The sequence below is a fragment of the Calliopsis andreniformis genome, chromosome 3 (genome assembly GCF_051401765.1).
Source record: "Calliopsis andreniformis isolate RMS-2024a chromosome 3, iyCalAndr_principal, whole genome shotgun sequence".
Taxonomy (NCBI): Eukaryota; Metazoa; Arthropoda; class Insecta; order Hymenoptera; family Andrenidae; genus Calliopsis; species Calliopsis andreniformis.
The window spans coordinates 5,337,989-5,361,715 of NC_135064.1; the positions used below are offsets into that span (position 1 = coordinate 5,337,989).

Genomic DNA, 23,727 nt, shown 5'->3' on the forward strand with positions numbered 1-23,727 from the left:
CCAGAATTTTTGAATTTAATTATAAATATGAATAGAGTTAATTAGAAATATTCATCTGGTTCCACTTTGGTAACATATTTTAGTCTTCCTAAGGATGAGAAAAATCATTATACATACATATGTATAGTGTATTTAGTAATTTTGACAGACTCTATTCCATGTAATTAGAAACAAATAATACAGGGCAGGTTATAACTGTTTTACACGCTCTATTATATTACTGTAAAATCTTGTTCACAAAAGCACCGGTGTAGTTGCGAAGAGCAATTTCACATTTTTTTGTATTAATTGATTTCTTATGTCCTTTTGTGCATAAAAAATATGAGGAAAGATCATTGAATACACTACTTTTACAAATATTTTATTTTATCTGAAAATTCACAATGAATATTCAAAAGTTTCACCGTTAAGTTTCAAACACTTTTGATCGTTTTCATAATGTTCTTCAACACATTATTTAATTGTTCAGCATTATATTATTATCATAGACATACTGTTTTGGGTATTTCTACAAATACAAGTCCAAAGGAGTTAAATTAACAATTCATTGTCTACTAAAATAGCTCAGATCTCCATTATGTGTACACATATTTCCTGTTATTGTAGCAGGGATTTCACTCCCTAAAAAATGCGTGTATTTCTTTCCGCTAAGTAGGTGTAGATGATGGAAAACTAAGCCTTCTAAGCCACACATTGTACAAAAAATAATATTGATGTCGTTATTGATGATTTAGTGACACATGAAGTTTCATGTATACACAAAAGGTTTTAAAAATTTACAATTCGCGTCTTGTATAAATATCTCAAGATATCTCAAGATATCTCATATTTATATCTCGAGGGGTTTGCAGACCTTTGTTTATACACGTACAATTATTTTCCATCTTTAGAAAGAGTAGAATACGCTACTGAAATGCAATTGCCTATTTCAGCCTCACTCTACACCATGTGGTTCCATAGTAGCTGTAAAAACAATTAGACTCAAAATTAATCAATTATAAGGATACTGAGTCTGATTTAATGTACTGTCATCAGGTTTTCTAAGAGGGACCCGAAAGTTCCTTTTTTGTCTTTCTTAAAACGTTGATACGTAAATAAATGTTTAAATCCTCAGTCATATCAACTTTAATATAGTAGCGTTCACGGAAGTACTTTTGTACATCTTATGTACTTTAAAGGTTTTAATAAACAATTGTTTTTATAGAAATGATGAAGTAGAAAGTACTTGCTTCACACAGACAACCTATGAATATTTTTGGACCGTGTACCAATCACGTGTGCATGAAAATACATACTCTCATGAACGTTCCGAATGTGAAATTCGCTTTGATGAAGACGTTGTATCAAATAAAGAGTAATCATTCTCAGCGGAAACAAATGACTAACGCGTCTGATTAAGCATGTATGTATTTACAAATGCTTGTAACTACATTTTTATGATCAACATATGTAGCTGAAAAATATCTGTAGGTTGTCTTCGTAGAAGACGCCACAATTCTACTGTTTTCAATTCCATAAAAAATAATTTAAGTAAACATTAGTCATAGTATTTTCTGAGAAGATACATTATAGCATTAATTCTGTCTTATTGTAATTGAATGCTCAAAGGTATCACGAAGGTGTGTATTTTTTATTCAATTCTTACATTCTGTTTGTGTTGATTTATAATATGCATAGTCCATAATCACTTGGTCCATAAATACTTGGACACTTTCATATTACTGGAAATGCATGAAGAAATGCACTTTTTTATTTATACGAGATAATATCAAATGTTTTTTTCATTGATATCTGTAAACCTCGTACAATAATTGTCTAAGATGATGTTCCTAATCAAAACTACATTAGAAATTTTACTTCAAGCGTATTTTATGCGTTGTCCATAATGTGAAAGGGTCCAAATGTTTATGCACGGTAGTGTACATTGGCTTTAGATTTACCAGGATTTATTGTAAGATCATATATTTAAAAAATACTATAAGATCATTTCAGAAATACCTGTTCACAGTCCAATCATCTACAAATTTTAATTTGTGGAAGTGACGCTGATCTAAGTGAGCCGTTCATATGCTAAATTGATTAACTCTACAAAGCAAGAATATTTATATTTGCTTTGAGTGTAAAAAGTTAAACATTGATTAGGGTGATTTGGTACTAAACTTTTGCAAAATTCAAAAAGTGGAGTTAATTACTTTGGCCTGTGAATAACTCAAATATGGATCAACTTCTATCTCACACAATTTTTGTGAAATTTATGAAAATAGTAGAAACTTCTTGACAATGCGGAGCAAGCTGCACATAAAAACAAAATGTTAAGCTGAAATTATTGAAATCTATTGTCCAATTTACAAAAGTACTCTAACAGGCTTGAGTTTAACAGAATCACTAAGAATCGACTCTGTAGATTTAATAAAGCTGCTCTTACCGTAGTCAAGCTACCTTTGTTAATTTTACAATGATCTACAACAGATACTATAAATGTCTACCCACTTAAATCTATTTAGTAAGCTTTTGCCAGATCTGTGTGACTATCTTGTTTCTGTGTATAGTGACTGAATTGACTGATAAGAATGGGTACTGGAATGTTACTGTTACTGACAATAAGTATAGTCTATCAAAGTCATTTCTTCCATCATGGTATGTGTTAAATGGGAACTTTATAAATTTGTGTTTGAGAAGATTGCATCTAGAAGCAATCGTTGCTCAAGAATGCGTCACGACAGACGATTGCAAGGATATTTTCGTACCGTCTCGAGTACTTTTCAGAAGTGACAGGATTGACAAAACACTCAAGAGAACGAGGATCGCACATGGGCCGTGTCCATTAACGAGCACACGCGAGAAAAATTCCCATTTCCGGCGTAGTTTTAAGCGATTCAGCACTCTTTTAGCGGGCAGCCTCCGTCGAAACAAAATTAGACACGAGGAACGTCTCTGCGTCTGCGGCATTTATGTCTCTGAAGCTCTGTCGAGCAATCGCGTGTTGGATGTATTTACGTGACTCCATTACCGAGTTGAATGAATTCATTATGTAGCTTATGACGACAAAGTAGTATGCATATAGATAAATTAAGAAGGTGAATTTACTCGAAATACAGAAAGTCACCGTCTAACGTGATGAAAATTCTAATTCTTGTGTTAAAGTAGCTACAAGAAGTTTGCAAAGAGATTGTGGTTGTGATTAAAAAACTACTTTAAGTGGTATTTCCATAGAAGTTGGAGAAAAGGATAAAAATAAAGTACTTGCATTTTCTCAGAAACGGTATCATAAAAATGATAATAATATATTAATAAGGGATTACATGTAGACACCTACTTCACAGTTTAAAAATTGATGTTGTGATGTTTATCTAGAAACCTATAAATGGAATTTAAACTCGGTTTTTGTCATTAAAATATTTGTGTGCGTATATTTTTATGTTCGTATATTGTACTCCCTATATTTTGATTAAAAATATTTTGCTCATAGAAGACATGTTTTTGTAGTTCAGTGAATTCTTTATAACTTAAATTAAACTGTGCCTGAAGACAAAAAAATAAAAAAGCAATTTTCTTAATTGAAATTTTAGGTCTATTCTTCAAATGACTGCTACCTTGTAAGAAAATGCAAAACTAAAATAGAAGAACTGTAAATAATTTCTGTTCTTAATTTATTGGCAAACGTTGCTTTTTTCGCCTCTAAGCATACTCTAGATCACTGATATAAAACAGAGAACCTCACAGTTTTTATTTACATTAATACCTACTTTAGTTACAACTACCGTTTAATGCAAATTTTAGAGAATATAATTAATAAGTACATATGCAAGTAGTGGTACTGTTGTAATTTGAGTCGACATAGTTCTCATAGATGTACAATTTATTAAAAAACGAGTAAGTAGTTGTCAATGTAAGAATCTTATAAAAAACAAATGAATAATCATAGTATGAAAATTGTTGGAAATGATGTTTAAGAGAGAGTAAAAATTAATTCTATTTATTTTATTTAATTCTGTTTAAAATGTGATTTACTGTATTTAAAAAATTCGTATTCTGAATTGGTGTTACAAAAACTGTGTTGGTCAGCGACAAGTAATTCAAAAACAAGCTAAACTAATTTATTGAATAAAAATAGTGAAAATTTTGACAAAAACGCGTTAATAAAATGGATAATTGTTTTTAAAAAATGGACAGTGTTTCAATACATATTAAATTTTAGATAGAACCAGTAAATTGTTTTATACACTCCATATTCCAACAAACGTGTTTTCATTTTTATTGATTACATTTTTTGAGATTTGTAATAAAGATCGGCTTTTCAAGCTTGTCAATGATGATAGTCCAAATGAATCTGCACAAATTAGAATTACGATATGAATTCGTTGTGCTATTTTTTGTTTACGAATATAAATCAAATGAAACAGCATTCTCAGGCTATGTTAAGCTAATAGCATCCGATAACGTATTGGTACACAAATATGTGCTATAATATAGGTGTTTCTCATTGCGAATGGAATAATTAACAAACAGGTTCTAAAATTGAAAAAATTATAACAATTACTCTCATCTCTTAAAGGAGGATTATACGTAAAAGTTCACCAGCTTTTAGTAAAAAGTAAACTACAGCGGGAAAAAAAGCCTGAAATTGTTTTAAGTTTCTTTGCCAAGAAAATATTCCCGTGAAGGCTCCTTGGGCCTCTCTGGTTTTAATAAAAAAAGCGAACGAAGGGATTCGCGAGTTTCTCGCCAAAGAAATTTCAAACACTCCGCAAGTTCCTCGAGCTTGCGGAAGCTCCCAAGAATCCGCGCTGCCTCCGTTGTTTTCTCGTTATTCCATATTACACTCCCAGCACGGTTTCGTTGCTCTTTTGCTTGAACGCCACGAGCACTTTTCGTATCTGACGGAGAATTCAGCCGAAACTCAGAGCTTTATTACCTACTCGCGTAATTTCGCGCTGTACGGCCGACGATATTACTGGACAGTCGAATAAAGGATTCGAGTCGTGTTCTGCAAGAGATAGATACCTACATATTGAGTCAGGGACAAAAGTTTCACTTGTTCTCTCCCTGAGGAATCATATCCATGTATGTACCTGCCGGTTCGGAAAACTACGAACCAAGCAATTTCTTTCCACGAAAAGCAGAGGTGGAAATGGGATTAAATTTTTACTACTAGAAGATACATCGATTAACTACATTTTTCTGTAACTTATTTAAACAAATGTAGGTATACTCTCACTCGAAAGTATTAGGACACTTGTTTGATCATGAGAAATGTCTGGAAAAAGTTATGAATATATTAACAAATTTCACTAAATGTTAAATATTTTGTCTTACATACAGGGGGTCCAAAAGTAGTCGTATAAGTGGAAAATCAGTGATTCTGTATAAACAAATTAGATAAAAATGTAAAATAAATGTTACTCACACTGTGCTTCGTTTTCGGGAAAATTGAGTTTGAGTTATGATCTGGTACAAGCGTACAGAAGTACAATTTTAGATGCTTGAAGAGTAATACGGAGTAAGGGACACACTTGGTCTAACCACTGACTGTCTCTATGGTGAGCTAGAAGCATTTCTCATTCCTTGATTACCTCTCAAATGCTGGAACTTGTACTTCAGTACGCTTGTGCTTGGTTAAAATTCAAATTCAATTTTCTCAAAAACAAAACATGACATAACAAAACTTTATTCTATATTTTCGCCTTATTTCTTCATGTAGAATTACCCCTTTCCTGCTTATACCAACAGTTTTGGAACACCCTGTATACTACTTCAGAGTTTGCAAGGTGCTCATTGACAAGCGTCAGAAATTTTGAGGGATGATTCTGTATGCTAAAATAAGACGAGAATGAAGATAGACGAAATTGCATTTAGGGTTACGTTTCCGAGTCATTAATTATTGAGAATATGTACAAAATACGCGTGAAATGTATCTGACTTGAGACTTATTCTGCTGACGTCACTGTGTCTGACCTAACTGATGCACATCGGCAGCAGAATGAGTTCCAACTTAGACACATTTTACACGAATTTTAGACGTTTTTGCAATAACTAATAATTCTGAAACGAAGTTTCAAATGCAATTTTGCCACGCTTAATTTTCGTTCAGTTTTTACACGTAGAATCATGCTTTAAAATTTCTGACACCTGTTATTGAACATCTTGTATATCCAATAAATGATCAATAAAATAGCTTATCAAGAACACTAAATAATATTTATATTTTTTTTCGTTTATATATCCATCTCTTACTTTTACCATTGACTTACAATTCTGTGTATTCTATTAATTCTTGTATTGTCTTGAATGATACATTTTTCCATTGTATTTCAAACATTTCTTAAAGTTTCTTAAAAATAATTCACCGACATTAAAGGGAATATAGCGAAGACACAATCTATACCTGTAATATTCAACAATAAAGAGATTATATAAAAAGATTATAAATAAGATTAGATAAGAAGTTATTCTTCCTTTGCAATTATCACAAGCCAAAAATTCAAAACAGGTTTGTGTAATCGTCTAATTTTTTCTCTCCAGTATGTATGTTTTCTATTGGCAGTTATATCTTTACTTCTTATGAATATCTTTAAATTAAATATTTAAGAAGTCTTATACTTCCCCAGAAGAAAAATGCCATAAGTTATATCTCTTTGCTCAACTTTTAGGCAATTGACAAATGTAAAGAATAATTCCTTTGCTTTCTTACTGGCCAGAAGTATAAAGTATTATTATACTATATTTTACAACAATTTAGTATTTATCTACATTCAATGTATTTATCTACATTATGTTTTTTATTATTATATTGAATTATTAGTGAATAATGCTGATACTTTTTCTAAACTACAATCTCATCATGCTTGTTGTATCTCTTTGTGCAGCCTGTATAAAGTTCATACGATTTTTTTTGCTAACACATTTCCTTTGTTTCCAGGTAATTATGCATTTCTTCAAAAAAGCTCGCATGAATCCTGGCACTTCAATGTTCGTCTGCATTAGCTGGCAAAGGCATCAGAAGGTGCGTAATTAAAACTGATTATCTTAATGGCCAATTTAACAAGAGCTATCGTTACCACCATCGTACTATAAACACTTACTATAGGCTTTTAATTAGAATTCATGGGCTCGAATGTACTCCCATCCGATAATCTTCAGGGTATCGTGTGATATCTAGTTCACGTGCCGTTAGGACTCTTTGTGAGTAAACGATAAATGCTTCGTGGAGACCTCGTTACGATAAATTTCGTGTGAACCGTTAACTGAAGTTAAAAGCTGTCGTTGCGTTGGTTAGTTTCAGTTTACTCAAGTTCTTCAATTTATGAAATTTAATGAATACGACGACTTGCTTAAGTAAAGATTAATGATATCTCAGTTATCCTTGTAATATCTACTAACAGTGTTGTTTTATTATTTGAAAACGATAGCTTTGGCAAAATCACAATTTTGAAGGAAGATTCTATATGTCTTGTTTTCATTTTTTTTAATCATATCAAATTATCAAATTTATTTACCAAAATAATTATAAAATTTAGGCATTCCTTCTGATAAGTGTGATAAATTGTATGTTGCCTATGACCTCAGTAGTGCTTGAAATCACGCAATTAGTGAAGATTAGTGTAATATTTTCGTTCGGTTTCTTACAATTAGTATCTAAAGATTCTTAAATACAAATTTAAAAGTTTTAATACATATTATTTTTCGCCCGACTGGTTGTAGATTCATGTATTCTATTTTCGTGGCAAAGGTATGAGTTATTTCATACCTATACTACTGTTTTAAGTATATTTAATTAGTGCGAAATTAAGAATAAAATTAAATGCAGGATTTTGTATTTCGAAGGATTAATGAAATGAATTTACATTTCCTGAGAACAAAGTAATCCATCACTGGCTGTACTGAATGTATAGAGGTGATAACTAAATAGTTACTAGGAAACTTTGTGATTTTTTTAGTAAAGAGGTTTACATTGTCTAATAAGTTGAATCGAATTTATGTTGAATATGATTAGTTTAACTATTTTAATAATTTCTGAATAAACTTTCCAATTACTGAACTGAATGAACTGAATTTGAATGAACTTTTAGTCTACTTTAGATTAATTGAAATCCTGAACACTTAAGCATCAGCACTCTTGCTGAGAAATGAGTTCAGTAAGGAAGCAAGTAGGTGCTACAGAAAGAGTAATTAGAAAAGATCAGTCTCTGAAGTTCTGAAGCTACAATTCTGCTGTGAGTAGTTAAGTCTTGAACAATCTATCCTTAGAAGATACCTCAGTAGTCGTGCAATCATGTTCTACAAAAGATAGTTAGCAAGCGTTTGAAACTAGAAGATTAAAACTCATTCATCATCTATTCTTTAGGTTATTTTGAATAATATTATATTAGGTCCTTTTGTCAGTTAATAGTAATCAATTCAGGGAAACAACGATTATGCTCTACATAATAATAATATTTACAGAAAGCTTAGTTGATAATTATTTTAAATTATCAAACTTCAGTTCAAATTTCAACCTTTCAAAATTTATTTCTAAATTACTTTTATGAAAAATTATTTACAAAAAGTGAATTATTAGCAACGTTACCCTTATTATACACATGAAACTGATTAAACATATTAAGTATGTTAATGATATGAAAGATATCAAACAGAAGTTGGCAATATGTTCCTGTGCTGTGTGGAACAAAACATCAGTCGTTATTTCTAAAGCAAGTTTTGAACAACACTAAATAACCTTGAGTGACCTTCAAGAACCAAAGTGTTATAGGTCAATGAATTAATCACGGAACAGGTGACACACCTACCTAAATAAAAACATACAATTGATAGATAGTTATAATAAAAAACAAAATCTGATATTTTATGGACTCTCCTAATGTACCACAGTAGTAAGTGTGCTAATCTCTTGATTACCACTTTGTTTGTTTTATAATCCTTAAATGGTTAGAACCATTACTATCTGGAAACGCAAGACTAAGCCCAGAGTCGTTTTCAGATCTTTCAGATTCGTGTCTAGTCTCATCTGCTTGTTTCATATTAATTAAAACAAGATTCCCAGGGTCAGCTCTTGCGCATCTAGTCTGGCGATGAGAATCCCAAAGAGCTGAGAGCTTTAACACTGTCGTACTTTTGCGAAAAGAGCTCCATCCTCTGTCGACATAACGGTACAGGCGAATCACGATGTAAGGGAAGAAACTGGCCCCGACTGACGTTTGCAAATGACGTTAGCCTGTATTAACGTAGCGGCTCTATCTACGCCGAGACAAAACGTCTCCTCTGACTTGGCGAAGTCGTCTTCGTAAATTAGTTCCAAGTTAATCGGCGACGACGTAGGGTAGCTAGTGCGCGGCCCCTCTTCTGGAAATATAGCCGTGCGAAAAGAGATAATTTGCATTTTAATTGCACCAGTCTGCGACCAAGCCTCCTCCCTCCAACGTTGACATCCTTGCAACTTGCACGCGCTGAAAACCATTGTGCTATGATTTGGCCTCCTTTTTGTTTGGCAGGGTTAAAAGGAGAAAGGCAGGCTAGAGTACTTGAGATTACTTTCGTGATTGAGTAATTTGATTGCGGCTTTGATGAAAACAGCTGAAAGATGAATTTCCGTCAAAATGTTGTTAGCTTTGTAATGTTGACATTTTAAAATCGTTATTTATGTATAGTAAAGTCTTACATATCCGTATTCTCTTATTCAAATAAAATCTGTTCCAACAATGTATTTTTCTGTTACAAATCTGAAAAATTTAACCGACAGCAATTTTTAGTTGTATTATTTTGAAGAAGGTCATAAATGAATCTGACTTATAATTTGAAACTGCCTTTTTTTAACTGTGTTAAGGAAAGAAGCTTAGAAATCTTATGCACAGTGTTCTTTCCTAAGGCGGTTGCTAGATTGTGCTTTTACTTTTCAATTCTTTTTATTGTTTTTAACCTCTTCTCTCCATAACATACAAAATGGTAACCAATTTAATTATAAGTGCGTTGAATTTGCTTGAACGATTCCTTTCTCTTGATTTCTTTAAACTTCTTCCCGTTGCAACCACTTTAAGCGGAGTGAGGAATAATGGGAACAGAACGGTCGAGAAGTTTACGCGGAAGATGCTCCACGAACTTTGCCTTTAAACTCCACCCTTGGCAGAGCCATTAATAAATGGGCTTCTTAGAATAAGTTGCGTAGAGTAATCAATAATTCGATGAATTATACAAAAGAATGAATGACTCGGTAGCTCGGTACTAAGTGAGGGTTTCTAGCTGCGATAGTAACTTGTCTTTATGCAGATGGTTAGCAAGAGGTGTTGCACAAATTGTGTATTTTTTCTTTTTGCAATTTTGTGAATATACATTCAGTATACGATCAATTTTGAATTACTTTTTTGATTTATCAACACAAATTCAAATTTGATTTTATGCATTTGATTGTCTATAATTGTGTCATATCAAAAAAAGGCCAAAATATATTCACTGTTTTACAGTAAAATTGATGATCAATTTGTAGTATTTAAAAGAAAACCTGTCCATTTATTATTCTTCGAATTTTATGTACCTTTCGCATAATTTAATATTTTTGTGCACATCAGATATTTTAATACCTTCCTGTCTCTGAAATATAAATAATTAAAATCATGAAGATTGGTGATTCACTATACATTGTGTAAATTTCTTAACAAAGTTCATAATATTACTATGAACGAAATTATTTGAAAAACAAAAGTAAATGACAGAATTTGTGATCAGTTAATCGCTTCGTTCTTTATCTTTTAATTATGTCATTGACCAATTCTCCTACTTTAATTACATATATATAATATCTATAAATTTATTGAGTTGACATTATATGTTTGTCATGTGGCAAAGCAAGACAAATTTGTACAACTACATTTTGCTCAATTACATAGATTCAATTACGTAAAATTGAAGGATAACAAATTATGTACATTTTCTTGTGAAAGTAAACATATGAGGGAAGTAGACTTTTACTTCTAAGAACCAGGAGTTGACAGGAATGCAAATGGTTAACATACTTCATGCCTCATAGGAGACTCCAACACACGATATTTGACAAGAGGTACGAATTTCCACAAACAAATGAACATATTTAGCAATGTAAAATTGCAACAAAATGGAAGAAAACACGTTAAAATGACGAACAATTTAATATACATGTTTGTTTCTTATAATTTGGTGTTGCAATTCCATTCTTTGCTTGTGTGTTGAGATTTCATCCAAAATCTAAAATTCTGCTTCGTACGAAAGATGTTAGCGAGACTAAAAACAGTTAGAAAAGTAGATTTATCGTGTAGGGTTACTCTTCTTAGTATTCAATAAAATCACTTAAAAAGCAATTGTTTGTTATATTTTTATCTTTTTATACAATTAAGAAATGACGATAAATTAAAGTACCTACATACATATAAACAGCTACCTAAATATACAGCATATTAAATTTACGATTAATAATATGTACATAATAATAATGATATATAAATGCATGAACGATGATTTTCCACCTAGCGTAACTGAACAGTGTCTAAATTGAATTATTGATCAAATGTAATGTAATAATTAAACTGTATGTTACTCTACTTCCTCAAGGATACTTACATTTATGTACGTTGAATACTGTTTTTAGATTGAAATATGATTAATAAAGCTCAAATATATGAAATATTTAGCATGAAGATATTTTAATAAACATGTGAAAAGTCACACTTAAAATTAAAACCAAAGTTAAATGATTCTTTCTACAATTTCAATAAATTCATCCTTGAAGAGGTTATGTATAATTTTGACCGAAAAAATACTAGCAAGTATAAAATTATTGACACTACCCCGATATGTAATCTAGTTTATAAAAAATTTCAGAAGGAAAGATAATCCCTTGGGATACCCTGCCATTAAATGTTCCTTCTTAAACATTATTTTACAAAAATTTGAACCGATCCATGGTCTGCTTTCAATATCGGTGGCATGCCTTGGTATTCTTGGCAGGAACCACGATCGTTGTAGCCGTCACCTGAACAGTAACAGGTTTATAGTGTCCCGGTTCTGTCGCTGCCACTTTTACGATCTCTGCTATTGGCTGCAGCAGTTCCCTTATAGTTCCTGGGGAAGGTCGATACGGCTCCTGTACAGAGTATGTATATCGATGGTCCGTCAATATTTCATTCAGCTACTCGAACTTTTGATCACTTGTTCAGCTCGTGCTTTCAAGATATTTACTTGGCAGACCCTTTAACGTCGCTTCGACGCTCAAGCTACCCTCTTTCAAAGAAATTCGTCTTGAGTGTTTGAACTGTACTACTCAATCTTTAGCTAACTTGTATCGCGACTGTTCAAAGTTCGTTGATTCTCGAGTATCATTTTTCTAGATATCCTAAAACTGGTAGTACAAGTGGAAAGGGATGATTCTATATAAAAAATAAGTTGAAAATGTAAAATAATATGTTTTGATATCGTGTTTCGTTTTCGAGAAAATTAATTTTGAATTATTAACGATGGTGTTAGAGGAGTGTGTTTGAGGTGTTTGAGGAGTGAACTGGGAAAGAAGAATACTTTTAGATTATCTACCGTAGATACAGTTAATGATCAGACTGTGAGTATTCTCCTTAATCCCGTGTGCCCTTCAACTACCCAAAACTATACTTCTGTACGCTTATAGCTAACTATAATTCAACTCTCCACTTTTTCAAAAACGAAGCACGATACTAAAAAATTGTATTTTATATTACCTATTGAATCACTAGCTTTCTACTTACACCACCAGTACTGGGACAACTTATATATGAATAGATGTATCTCAAGACTCATTCAGTACCTTCAAACTCTTACTGAATTCAATACAGTAACCAATTTACTTACTTCATATTCTAATCCAATTACTGCCTATCTACATTGTGAAGAAATTTGATACAAATTGGTCACTTGCTTCACATCAACTTACCTATTTAACAGAATTAACGTCAATCAATACAGTACAGTCACTTCGTCATAACATATCCTCAGTAAAGTTTGTGAAAAGTTTATTTTATTTCCAAAATCAGGCCCGTATAACTGGTGCTCAAAAAGAGACATACTTACCCGAGCATCGAGTTATACAGGCCTGCCCTAAATATTGACTAGAATCGCATATACCAATACCTATAGTACACTTTATACTTGAACATTTGGGATAACCTAAGTGCATCACGCGATGTCAGTCCCCAGTTTTTCAAATACATCCGTTACCCCAACAAGCGCACCAAGGAACATTACCACTACTTGTGCTAGTCTTTCTTGCCTTGATGCCACTGATTTCCCTGCTGCTCATAGAATTCGTTCTTTCCCTTTCCGAACTGGTCACAGCATCCTTTTCTTTTGCAGTATCGATGCTTGTACTCCTGACAGTTTTCACAGATGCCAGAGAAGGTCTTTTTTTCGCGTTGAAGTACAACGATACTCTCCTTATTTGGTCTTTCTTGGGGGAATCCTGACCCGACGAGGAGGACCTACTCTCGGGCTTGTCCTCTTGCCCTTCTGACGTGGTAGTTGTAGTAATACTAAGTCTTCGAGGTCGCTTTTGGGTTGCCTTCCCTGGGGATTCAGGCGCTTCAGATGACGTGACACTGGCTTGTTTCTTCAGCCTCCTTTGGGCTGCTGGCGAAAGGGGTTTGTGATCCTTACTCAGATTACCTTTCTCTTTTCTGATTGTTTTTTTACGACGTTGACCACTTGGTGTATTAGGTATACTCTCTTCTTGCGACAGCGTGTGCTCCTCTTCCTGATGAGAATCCCCGTCTATAGAGGTTTGAGTCTGCACTGGTACCTTGAGTGTCAAGTTATCGTAATACATCATCCCCCTCTGCGAATACAGGCCTCCTCTCGGCACGAAAGGCATATTTTGGTACGGATTTTGGCTTTGTAGATACGGATTTGTGTTTAGTCTTCGTAAAGTACTAAACTCGAATGGATTGGATGGGCCTATCAAAGTATGTGGACTAGGTTTCTCGAAGGATGTTACCTGAATCTCGTGTTTACTTGTCGATGGCATCAGCTTTCCATTGATTAATTGATTAGAAGGGATCAGAAGACGATTGTGGTCGGATTGAACGGGTCTGTACCTATCGCCAAGGTTAACTCCTCGATGGCAGGGAACATCAGGCTGAGTTGAATAGTAACAAAGATTATCGTCATTTACTTGAACTGACAGAGGGCTTGTAATGTTATTTTGATTAATATAGTTGTAAGTTGGATCAAAAGTACGAAGAAAGGGATTTTTAAAGATTCTGTAGTCTATAGAAGGTAGCTTGGGTACCTTTGGTGTGCTAGGGCTACATGTCTGCTTCGGAGGGGGCCTCTTCAGCGTAACGCTTAGATGAGATTTAAACGGCTTAGAATCTGATATGTTGTCCAGTGTGTTATCGCTTTGAGTTAGCATCTGTTTCCTGCCTTCAGCTTGATTAATTGATATATTTTGAGACTCGCTAGTGAGATCTTGGCAAGACATGGACTTTGTAAATTGATTGCTTGAGTTGATATTCTCATTATTGATCAACAAATTTTCAGTGCTGCGGAACGTTCTCTGTTCAGGTATGACTTTCTGAAGACTATCTTCATACGGTATAGCTCCGTTCACATAAATATCAGCTGATCCCTTTTGGAACATGAATTGATTTTTAGAAATCACAGTAGACTCTGTTCTGCCGCTACTAGAACTGGTTGCGGTTCCAAATTGAGTAATAATTAGCGGAGATTCCTCACTTTGCTTTTTCAATCTCGAAGGTAATGGTGCAAAGAACTGCTTTGATTTATCCTCCGCATCTGACTTCAAATCATTAGAAACTTGGCTTTTCACGCCTTGCGTATTGGATGAGTCTACTTCCAAACCCCAACCATTTTGGACCATCGCATTCTCTGAGCTGGGCTGCGAATTTCCAAACGATGTCGCACTTAACAAGCTACCCGACTGCTTCAGACTAATTCTCCTCTGAAGTAATGTTGGAAAGTTTGAATATCCATTCGTCGACGGCGCAAACTGCTGCTGTTCCAACTGTTCCTGATGAATCCCCCCAAACGTCTGCATTTCTAAAGGTACACTAACTTCAGTTGCTCTAAACGGCATTATGTGCTCCTGGGGCATCGTGATGTTAGTTTGCCAACCTGCAGGAGGTGCATGCAAAATTTGTTCATTGACCTGGTCTACATTTGTACTAGATAAGTTTGGAACTGGGAGCAGTGGATCTGCATGCAATCTCGGACAATGAGATGCTATCATCCCTGTCGCATCGGAAGCCATCATCAGATTGACAGTACTCGGATATTTGAATGGACAATCGGTATAATAGCTGGAACTGCCGAAGGGAGACGGTTCGTAAGAGCCAGGATAAAATGGTATGTTCTCGTGGAGATGTCTGGGTTTCAGAATTGACAAGAGACTTTTTTCTTCCTTTGACTGTTGACTATCTTCCGAAAGCGTTCTTTCCTTATCTTTCTTCAACTCTTCTTCTTCGTCCACCACTGAGAGGTCGTCGAAGTCCACATGTAGCCTGTGCAGGCTGCTGTTCATCTTTTCTGAGGATATTTTCTGGTTTTCAGCGTTCTCTAACTGTTCGGATTTATCTGTTTTCTTGGAAGTATCCTGAGTATCCTGATCCTCAGCGAACTCCTCATCCTCCTCAAGAGAGTAGTCCGATTGCAGACCGTCATCCTCGTCGGAGCGATCCTGAAATAAATAATTCTGTTAGATCTAACTATCCAATTCATGTATTTCTATGTATATTGAAGGGTATAGATTTCGAAAGAGTTTGAAAAACTTGAATCAGACATGGAATATAATCTCTTGTTATATTCAGATAAATGAGTCAACAAGTACCTCGTATTCTTCGCTTTCTCCGCGGCTTTTCTGCCTCTTCAGGATCTCCTCGAGCTTGTCGTACTCGTCCCGGAGGCTCCATATCTCTCTACGTAGCTGCTCGTTCTCTCTGCGCAGCTTCTTGATGTCGTTCTGACCTGAAATCAGACGAAAAATTCCCGTCAACTTTGGAGAAACGAACACATCAGTTGACTCCCACACCTTCGCGGCGTTTTTCTCGCGGAAATCACTTAATCATGATCTTCGACTGGCAATGAACGGTCTGCCTGCTGCACCTATCGAAACGATCGATCATTGGCTAGCCCTAGCAACAATCTCTGGCCTCTAACCCTTCGCGTTTCGTTGCGTCAAGAAACCGGTGATAAATCACCCAGTCCAGACCGTCCAATTACTTAGCCGAGAGATACGAATAAAGTTCCAACGCCTAATCTCTCGCCGACGAAAGGCCGGTCTGGCGCGAAACAAATGAAAAATCGCGATGAAGCCGGAGCTCTCTTCTCTCTGACACGCGTTTCGAGCGCGTTTTTGATCGATCGTCCTCACAAAGCCGAGATTAGGCGATCGATTAGCAAGACTTGCAGTCCGTTTTCTTCGTGCCTGCCTCTTCAGGGTGATTAATGCCGACTTCCTTTACGAAGACTGGTGAGGAAGTACACAGGAAGTGCGTTGTTTGAATTAAACACGCGACTGTTAGTTTGTAAGGGTGATTTTTGGATAGTCATGTTGGTGATTAGTTACTTTCGATTCTAAGTTAACTTCATGGATCTGGAGCCAGTGTTCCACAGTAGTTACCTTTTTTTGTTGAATATTTGATTTACTGTAGAAATATTAAAACTTCTAACCATCGAGTTAAGAATTGATTTTCGGAATATCAGAAGTTACTATGTAATTTGACTTAAGAAATTTATAAGGCCTTAAAGAGATAATTCTAAGTTTCAACGATTCAGTGTTTAGGCTCAAGGTCTTAAGAGCTTCATAGTCGACTCTGGAATCGGAAATTCAGTGAAAGGTTTGTTGTTAACAAACTAAGGTGTAGATTACAAAGTTCAAAAATTCAGTGGTTAATAAATCTGTGCAGTTCATACATATATTTAAAAGTCGAACTTTAATACTTAACAAGACTTATTTATAATTTAAAAAGTTTAACATAGCCTGTATATTGTACATTCTGTGTATATTGCCTGCCTAGCTTATGCGGAACTCATTTATTTATTTCCTTTATTTTCCTATTTGGACGAAATGATGACACATGATATAGTACCTTACCATCATTGAAATATAGTTTCCTTTTCCATTTGACGTGTCCCATATTTTAGAGCTTCGCCCACAACATTATTATCAATGGTGTTTTTACTACTTTATCTGTAGTTTATTTTTCAAAAACAAATAACGAGTCTTGAATATTATGAAGAGATGATGTCTCATATTGTGCTGATATTCACATGAACTTTTCCAAATGCTACATTTATACTTTCAGCAACTATTACGCGGAATTTTTGTCCCGTTTAAATTCATAAAAAGAATTTCTCGAATATCTCAACTGTTTTGTATATTGAATAATAAAAATCTAACCGTATCATCAGTTTTGTTAATAAGCATTCAATATGTGCATGCAACAGTAAACGAATCTTTCTTTAACATGACTTGTCAATCTCAAATTTTGAGAAAACCGACAGTTTTTATATGTGCTGCTGAAACCTTGCGAATTTAATAAAATACAAAGTTTTACATTTAATTTCAATAATATGCATCAAGTATACATCATGTATATCAAGTAGCTTAAAAACGAGAACAAAACTGAGTCCGTGTTATCCTTTCTGACATGATTTATTCTACTAACGTATTCTACTGATTTATTCATTGTTGCGTCTGACATAGCTAATGCACGCCAGCAGTAGAATAAGCCCTACCCAGACAGATGTTACGTGAACTTTAGGTGTTCTTGCAATCATTAATAACTTTAAGACGAAGCCTTGATTGGAATCTTGTCATTCTTGATTTTCACACTATTTCAACACATAGGACCGCTCCCTGAAATTTCTGACACCTATTGTTCAACGCTCTGTATAGCTTACCACTAAATTATGATTTCTACTGGGAAGAAGATAACCATAGTCCTTGGATAATTAAATGAGTAAGCCTAATCCTATGTAAGTTTGCACTTTGAAGTGAAAACGGGAGTAACTCGTTCTTTTTGATGGGATAGTCAGCTGCGCTTGTCAAATAGTGTATTTAGTGACCAAAGTTACAAATTCAGAAGGGTGTTCGTACAACAATGAGTGTTACAAGAAGGCCTGAAGCCTCACTCATATCTCAAATATTATTAAGGATATTGCAGTGAGTATCTGCGCTTAGCAGCCACCTACACTAAATAAACAAGAACGAATAAGCCCTCTTCCCAAAAAGGAATCATTGGGATGGGTTTAAAGAATTTCATATGACATTCTGACAGCAAAGAATTTCATTCAGTATTTTGTGATATGTTTAAGGGGAATCAGGCACAACTCTTCGAGACCACCTTCGAGTCAGTCAACAGCACTAATTTAGTATTTGAGTATTGAAACCATTCGAATGCTTCATACATATGTATGATGTTCCACTATCAGTGGTACGCACAGGCAAGGGGTGATTCCCCATAAAAAAATAAGTTAAAAAAGAGAATACAATTTTTTCATATAAAGCTTTGTTTTCGAGAAAATTGAGTTTGAAAATTTATCGAGTATACATCTACTATTCAACTGTGAGTTTCCACTTGTCGGACTTCTGTTTCTGCTTGTATTTGTGTTTATAAACATGAGCAATGTTATTATCTAATTTTAAAAGCAACAAATATGTTGAGGAATTAAAGGGGAACATTACTTGGCTTTTGAAGAATAAAAAAATAAAAATATGTATCTGTAGTCACATGACCAAACCTGATATGTCATGATTTTTTAATTGTTCATTAAGCGATTTTAAAATTAGTTAAGCCAACAGGTAAACTGTCACGACTGTCACGTAAATGTCACAACTTGTCATCTTGTTTTTTTCTTAAATTCTGTAGTATAAAAGTATCATCTTTTGCAAATTGATAGATCTCATGTAAATACATATGGGAGAGTACATATGTCGAGTTTGAAAAGAAAGTGATATCGGGTTTTGCCATCTGATCACAGATATAATAAAGTTTTCAAACTCGATTGTATTAAAAAAACGAAACTTCATATGAAAAAATGTTATTCTTCTTTTCTGACTTATTTTTTTCATAAGAAATTATCCCCTGTCTAGTTGCATAATTTATAACAGAACACCTATATTATTGGTCAAAACGTGTTGCTGCACTTATTTAGCACCGCTGGGGTGTCTCAAGAAATTTTAAATTCTATGCTGACCCAAAACTAATCACAATGTACATAATATATTTCTCACGAGATAGGATCCTGTGAAGTCAACGAAATCCTATTGCCCCTCTGCTACCTAATAATTTAAATACATCCTGTCAGATCAATTAGTCTAATATTTAGTTTGTAACAGGTGTGATGCACAGAAACATTATCTACCACAATATCTTATATTACTAAATTATAATCTATCTACACGGAAAAAAATGTTAAGCTGAAGTTATTGAAATCTCTTGTAGAATTTACAGAAGTATTCTAACAGGCCTGAATTTAATAAAATCAGTAAGAATCAACTTTGTAGATTTAACAAAGCTGCTCTTACTATAGTCAACCTACCTTTATTAATTCTACAGAGGTCTGACAACAGATTATACAAAACTCTACCCTGCTTAAATCTACTTGCAAGACTTATGCAAGATCTGCATGGCCATCTTTTTCTGTGTAGGATGTTTCTTGTCCAGGTTTGCAACACTATAGTCACATATCAGAAATATTCTGCACTTCTCACAATTAAAATATAAGATGACACTTGAAGCAGTTAAATCAAAAGCCTCTTGATACATTCGAAGGGCAAGACTCAAAGGATACTCCAGTTTTCCGAAGGAACCAGGGTTCTCCATTATCAAACCTGACGTTCGAAAACGCCCTGTCCGGTTTCACGGTCGCTTATCGGCCACGCAAGCACGCTTTATAAGCAGCCGCGCGATAACAGGCCGCTTAAGCTGCTCGCCGGCCGTACGTGTGTAACAAGAAAAGCCATGTGGTAAATCAGGATTAAAGCCGGTGGGGGCTCGCAGCACGGAAATTTAAATAAATTAAATCCTTCCGGAGGTTCATAAATTTGGATTTCCCGCGTGGACACCGACGGCTATTTGGATCCTATTAAAGCTTGCACCTCTATCTCACGGTCGGCTCGCGTTTTCCTCTTTTTCATTGGGCCGCGAAAGCATTTGCAGAATTAGCTGATATCTCGTTCGGACCAACGATGATATTTAAAGGCATTACGAACCGCGACAAATTGCACGGAACCAACGTTTCATACGTTTGGAATTTTTCCTATTTTCAGTGGTACGTAACGTGCAGTGAATGTTGAGGATCGAGGGTGTTAAAAATATGAGATGCTTCCATGGAATCAGTTAAAGGTATAAAAGGTATGAAAAAGATTCACACATATCTGTGGACAATAATGTTTAGTTTGCTGGCTATACTCTATTTTATATCACAAGAAATAACAGTCCATAACGACTATAGCATGCTAGCGTTAGTTGTATTTATATTTGCTGAACGAATATTGTCGTTAAACGTTATACGCTGTGTGTTTTGTATCCTTCAAATATTGAAGCGAAATTGACGAGATTGTAATTGTACGAACGAGAAGCAAAATAATGTTTAGTATTTCACACGTTCAATCTTCAAGCGTTTTTAGCGATTTCCCACTATACGTCTCGCTATGGAGTAGCAAGTACTGCCAACGTGCACTAGCCTCATCAGACACGATAAAATAAGTAGAATAAGTCCCAAATAAGCAATATTTCACACAAATTTTAGGTGTTTGCTCAATATTAGTAAGTCTGTAGCGAAGCCTTAAACGCAATTTTATCAGTCTTGACTTTCATCTTATTTTGATATCTACTATCACCCTTTACTGACACCTGTTGTCGAACACTCTGTACATGCATTACACACTGGCGGTCAGAAGTTTCAAATTACATATTAATTTGTATTAAAATTGTACTGTATAGCAAAATATTTTAACTCAAGATTGATAATAATTATTGCAATGTATTTTATTTCAGTAGAATCCAATAAATTAACATAATAGTTTATTATGACTTAAATTGTGTGTTGAACGAACTTTAATTTCTGAATTAATATCCTTTAAGCATTCCAATCTTTAAGTTAGCGTGTATATTTTCCCTTAAGACAATTGTAAGTTACAATTTGTAACAAAGTGGAACGTTAACAGCGGGGGCTTAAGCATAACAGGAGCTTTTAACACTTTAACTGGGCTTAAGGTTTTATGATTCCAAGGTTTAGAGATTACAATTTAAAACTTCTGCTTCTTATGTAAAGCATTCTAGAGGGCAGCATTTATACTTTTGGAAGCCCTATATTTTTTCAAACGTCTTATTAAATTAAAACACACATAAATCGAGGGAAAAGAAAAATTGTCACGATAATTAGTGCAAATTCTCTTATTAGCAATAGTGAACTACTCTTGTTTCACATTTACCTATATTAAAATAACTCGAAAATAAATATAAGTATTCAGTGATATCCTAATGCAATATTAATTTTAGAGTGATCAGAAAGTTAGATACTTGTTTATTGTAGTAATATGTGCATTAGCCGTGTCCCGCTAAGATATGGTGATTTCGTAAAAGTAGTGGAACTTCAGGTCTTTCACGTGTTTAAGGGTTTCAGTGATAAGCGATAAATGAACCCCTCAGAATCAGTAAATACATGGCGTTCGGCAACAGATATCAAATATGGGCGAGGGATTCCTCATATTAAAATAAGGCTGAAATCAAGAATGTTGAAAGTGCGTTTCAGACTTCATTTCCAAATGATTAATTGTTGAGAAAACGCCTGAAATTCGCATGAAATTAAATGCACCTAGTTCTGGATTTATGATTACTGATTCTTCTTACTTGACTGACACACGCCAGTAATAGAATAAGTCTCGAGACAAACACATTTCACGTGTGTTCTAGGCGTTTCCTCAATAATGAGTAACTTTGAAACGAAGTCTCCAAACTTAATTTTGTTATTCTTTATTTTCACCCTCTTTTGTCATCTAGGATCACTCCTTAAAATTTATGGCACCTGTTGTCTAAAACATCTACTAACGTGTTATCTGTAGCAGAATGTAGTAAGGAATTTAACACAGTATTGCGTCATTCGACTTGATGCAAAAGTAAGTCATTTAACATTTAAATCCTAATGAGAAACAAAATTTTTAATTTGTCAAGTGCAAAGTGTATATCAGAAACGCAGAAAAGAAGTAAATTTTGAAATTATGTTATCGTATTTGAAAAATTGCATAACATTTAAAGATTCAAAGAAGAAATAACGTACTTTAACAAGATTAACATTGTGGCATATTTTACGAGATTATTCTGTTTTGAAGTGATATTGGAAACGTGAACGAGAAGTGTCGTAAACTGGTTACGCTATAATAATATAGTATATTTTAATAACGTTTCGTACAAACAACACGGGTAGCGACTAAATATTAAGATAGATTTATTTATAGGTTTATCTTAGATTTAAGATGAACACAATTGAAGTACCAATTAAACTACGACTTTGCAGTAATGAAATTGGAGTGTGTAAGGAGTTTCTTGGAAAATACTGCTGTGGGTTTTAAATAGACCAGCTATTTGGTAGAAAGAGGATGACCAGTCTTTGAATTATTAGATGAGTAAATCTGGTTCTACATGAATTTCTACTTTGCAGTAAAGAATGATGAGTAAATTATTTCGGAATAAGTCGTTATAGAACCCCTATGAAAAATATGCTCAGTAAATAACAGAACGCGACCGAATTTTTTATTTTACTATCTTTTAAATACTAAATAATAGCGTTAACAACATTTCAGTGTATTAAAATTTCCAACTAAAATTCAAAGAACGAAATCCAAATTCACGCGTAATTATCAGAGATCCCCATTTCATGTGTATTTTCAATACACGTGTACACGTGAAATTAAAATATCAGTACACGTGTACTATCAATTAATCGTTCTCAATTAAAATAAAACTTGAAGGTTGTAAATACGCTAAACAGTTTCTGAAATAAAAACTTCCAAGCACAACCCATTTTACACGCAGACGGACAAAAATCGTTGCATTCAGAGTTTTCTTTTTCTTTTAAATAAATATTCCAGTTTCGAATATTGTGTTATGCATTAATAATAACGCAAAATGGAACATCAATATGTTAATAGATGTTTAGTAATGAATATTGCTATATACGTGTATCCATGCATTTCGAATTTCGATGAACGATACACGTATGTCTGCTTGTGTACATACGTTTGGATCAGTATAACCGCGTATTTCGGGATTTTTGTACGCATGTACATCATGATTCGTGTACTCGTGCATTTCAGGATCCATATACCTGTGTATATGGATTCCGATCTGCATATCTGTGTAGTGTACATACACGTGTACCCGTGTACTAAACATTACACGGATCCAAACACGGATATTTTAATTTCACGTATGCACTTGAACACATGTATTTGGAATACACGAACAGAATTGGAATCTCTAGTAATTATAGTTCCAAATACAAATCCAATCTCGTTACGTTTACCTACACTTTTGAAACGGAGTTTCAGACGTATTTTTCTCAAACGCGAGACTCTGTTCGTAAACACCATATTTTGTTATCTCGAGTGATATTTTCACGATAAATCACATCCATGAACGATTCATTCTGTTTCCATAACAAGCACCTGTAGTTTTAATTTTCTACAAGGCAAAAGAAAGAAACCTGCTGAACCGTCCC

At 34.3% G+C, this 23,727-nt stretch overlaps 2 protein-coding genes across 6 annotated transcripts in view; one reads left to right on the forward strand and one right to left on the reverse strand.

Moving 5' to 3' along the window:
• Ror (tyrosine-protein kinase transmembrane receptor Ror) overlaps nucleotides 1–23,727 on the forward strand; it is a 444,527-nt gene that overhangs the window by 84,818 nt on the left and 335,982 nt on the right. The window lies entirely within an intron of this gene.
• The window catches only part of LOC143188665 (uncharacterized), a 35,700-nt gene continuing 23,316 nt past the window's right edge, over nucleotides 11,344–23,727 (reverse strand). For 3 of the 5 annotated variants that reach the window (XM_076393054.1, XM_076393057.1, XM_076393058.1), the window contains exons 2-3: nucleotides 15,830–15,966; nucleotides 11,344–15,679 (exon numbers count right to left, since the gene is read on the reverse strand). In XM_076393054.1, coding sequence (XP_076249169.1) covers nucleotides 13,190–15,679; nucleotides 15,830–15,966 — 2,627 coding nt within the window. In that variant the 3' untranslated portion in view covers nucleotides 11,344–13,189. The remainder of the gene's footprint in view (nucleotides 15,680–15,829; nucleotides 15,967–23,727) is intronic. The other 2 variants (XM_076393056.1, XM_076393055.1) reach the window with 2 other exon arrangements.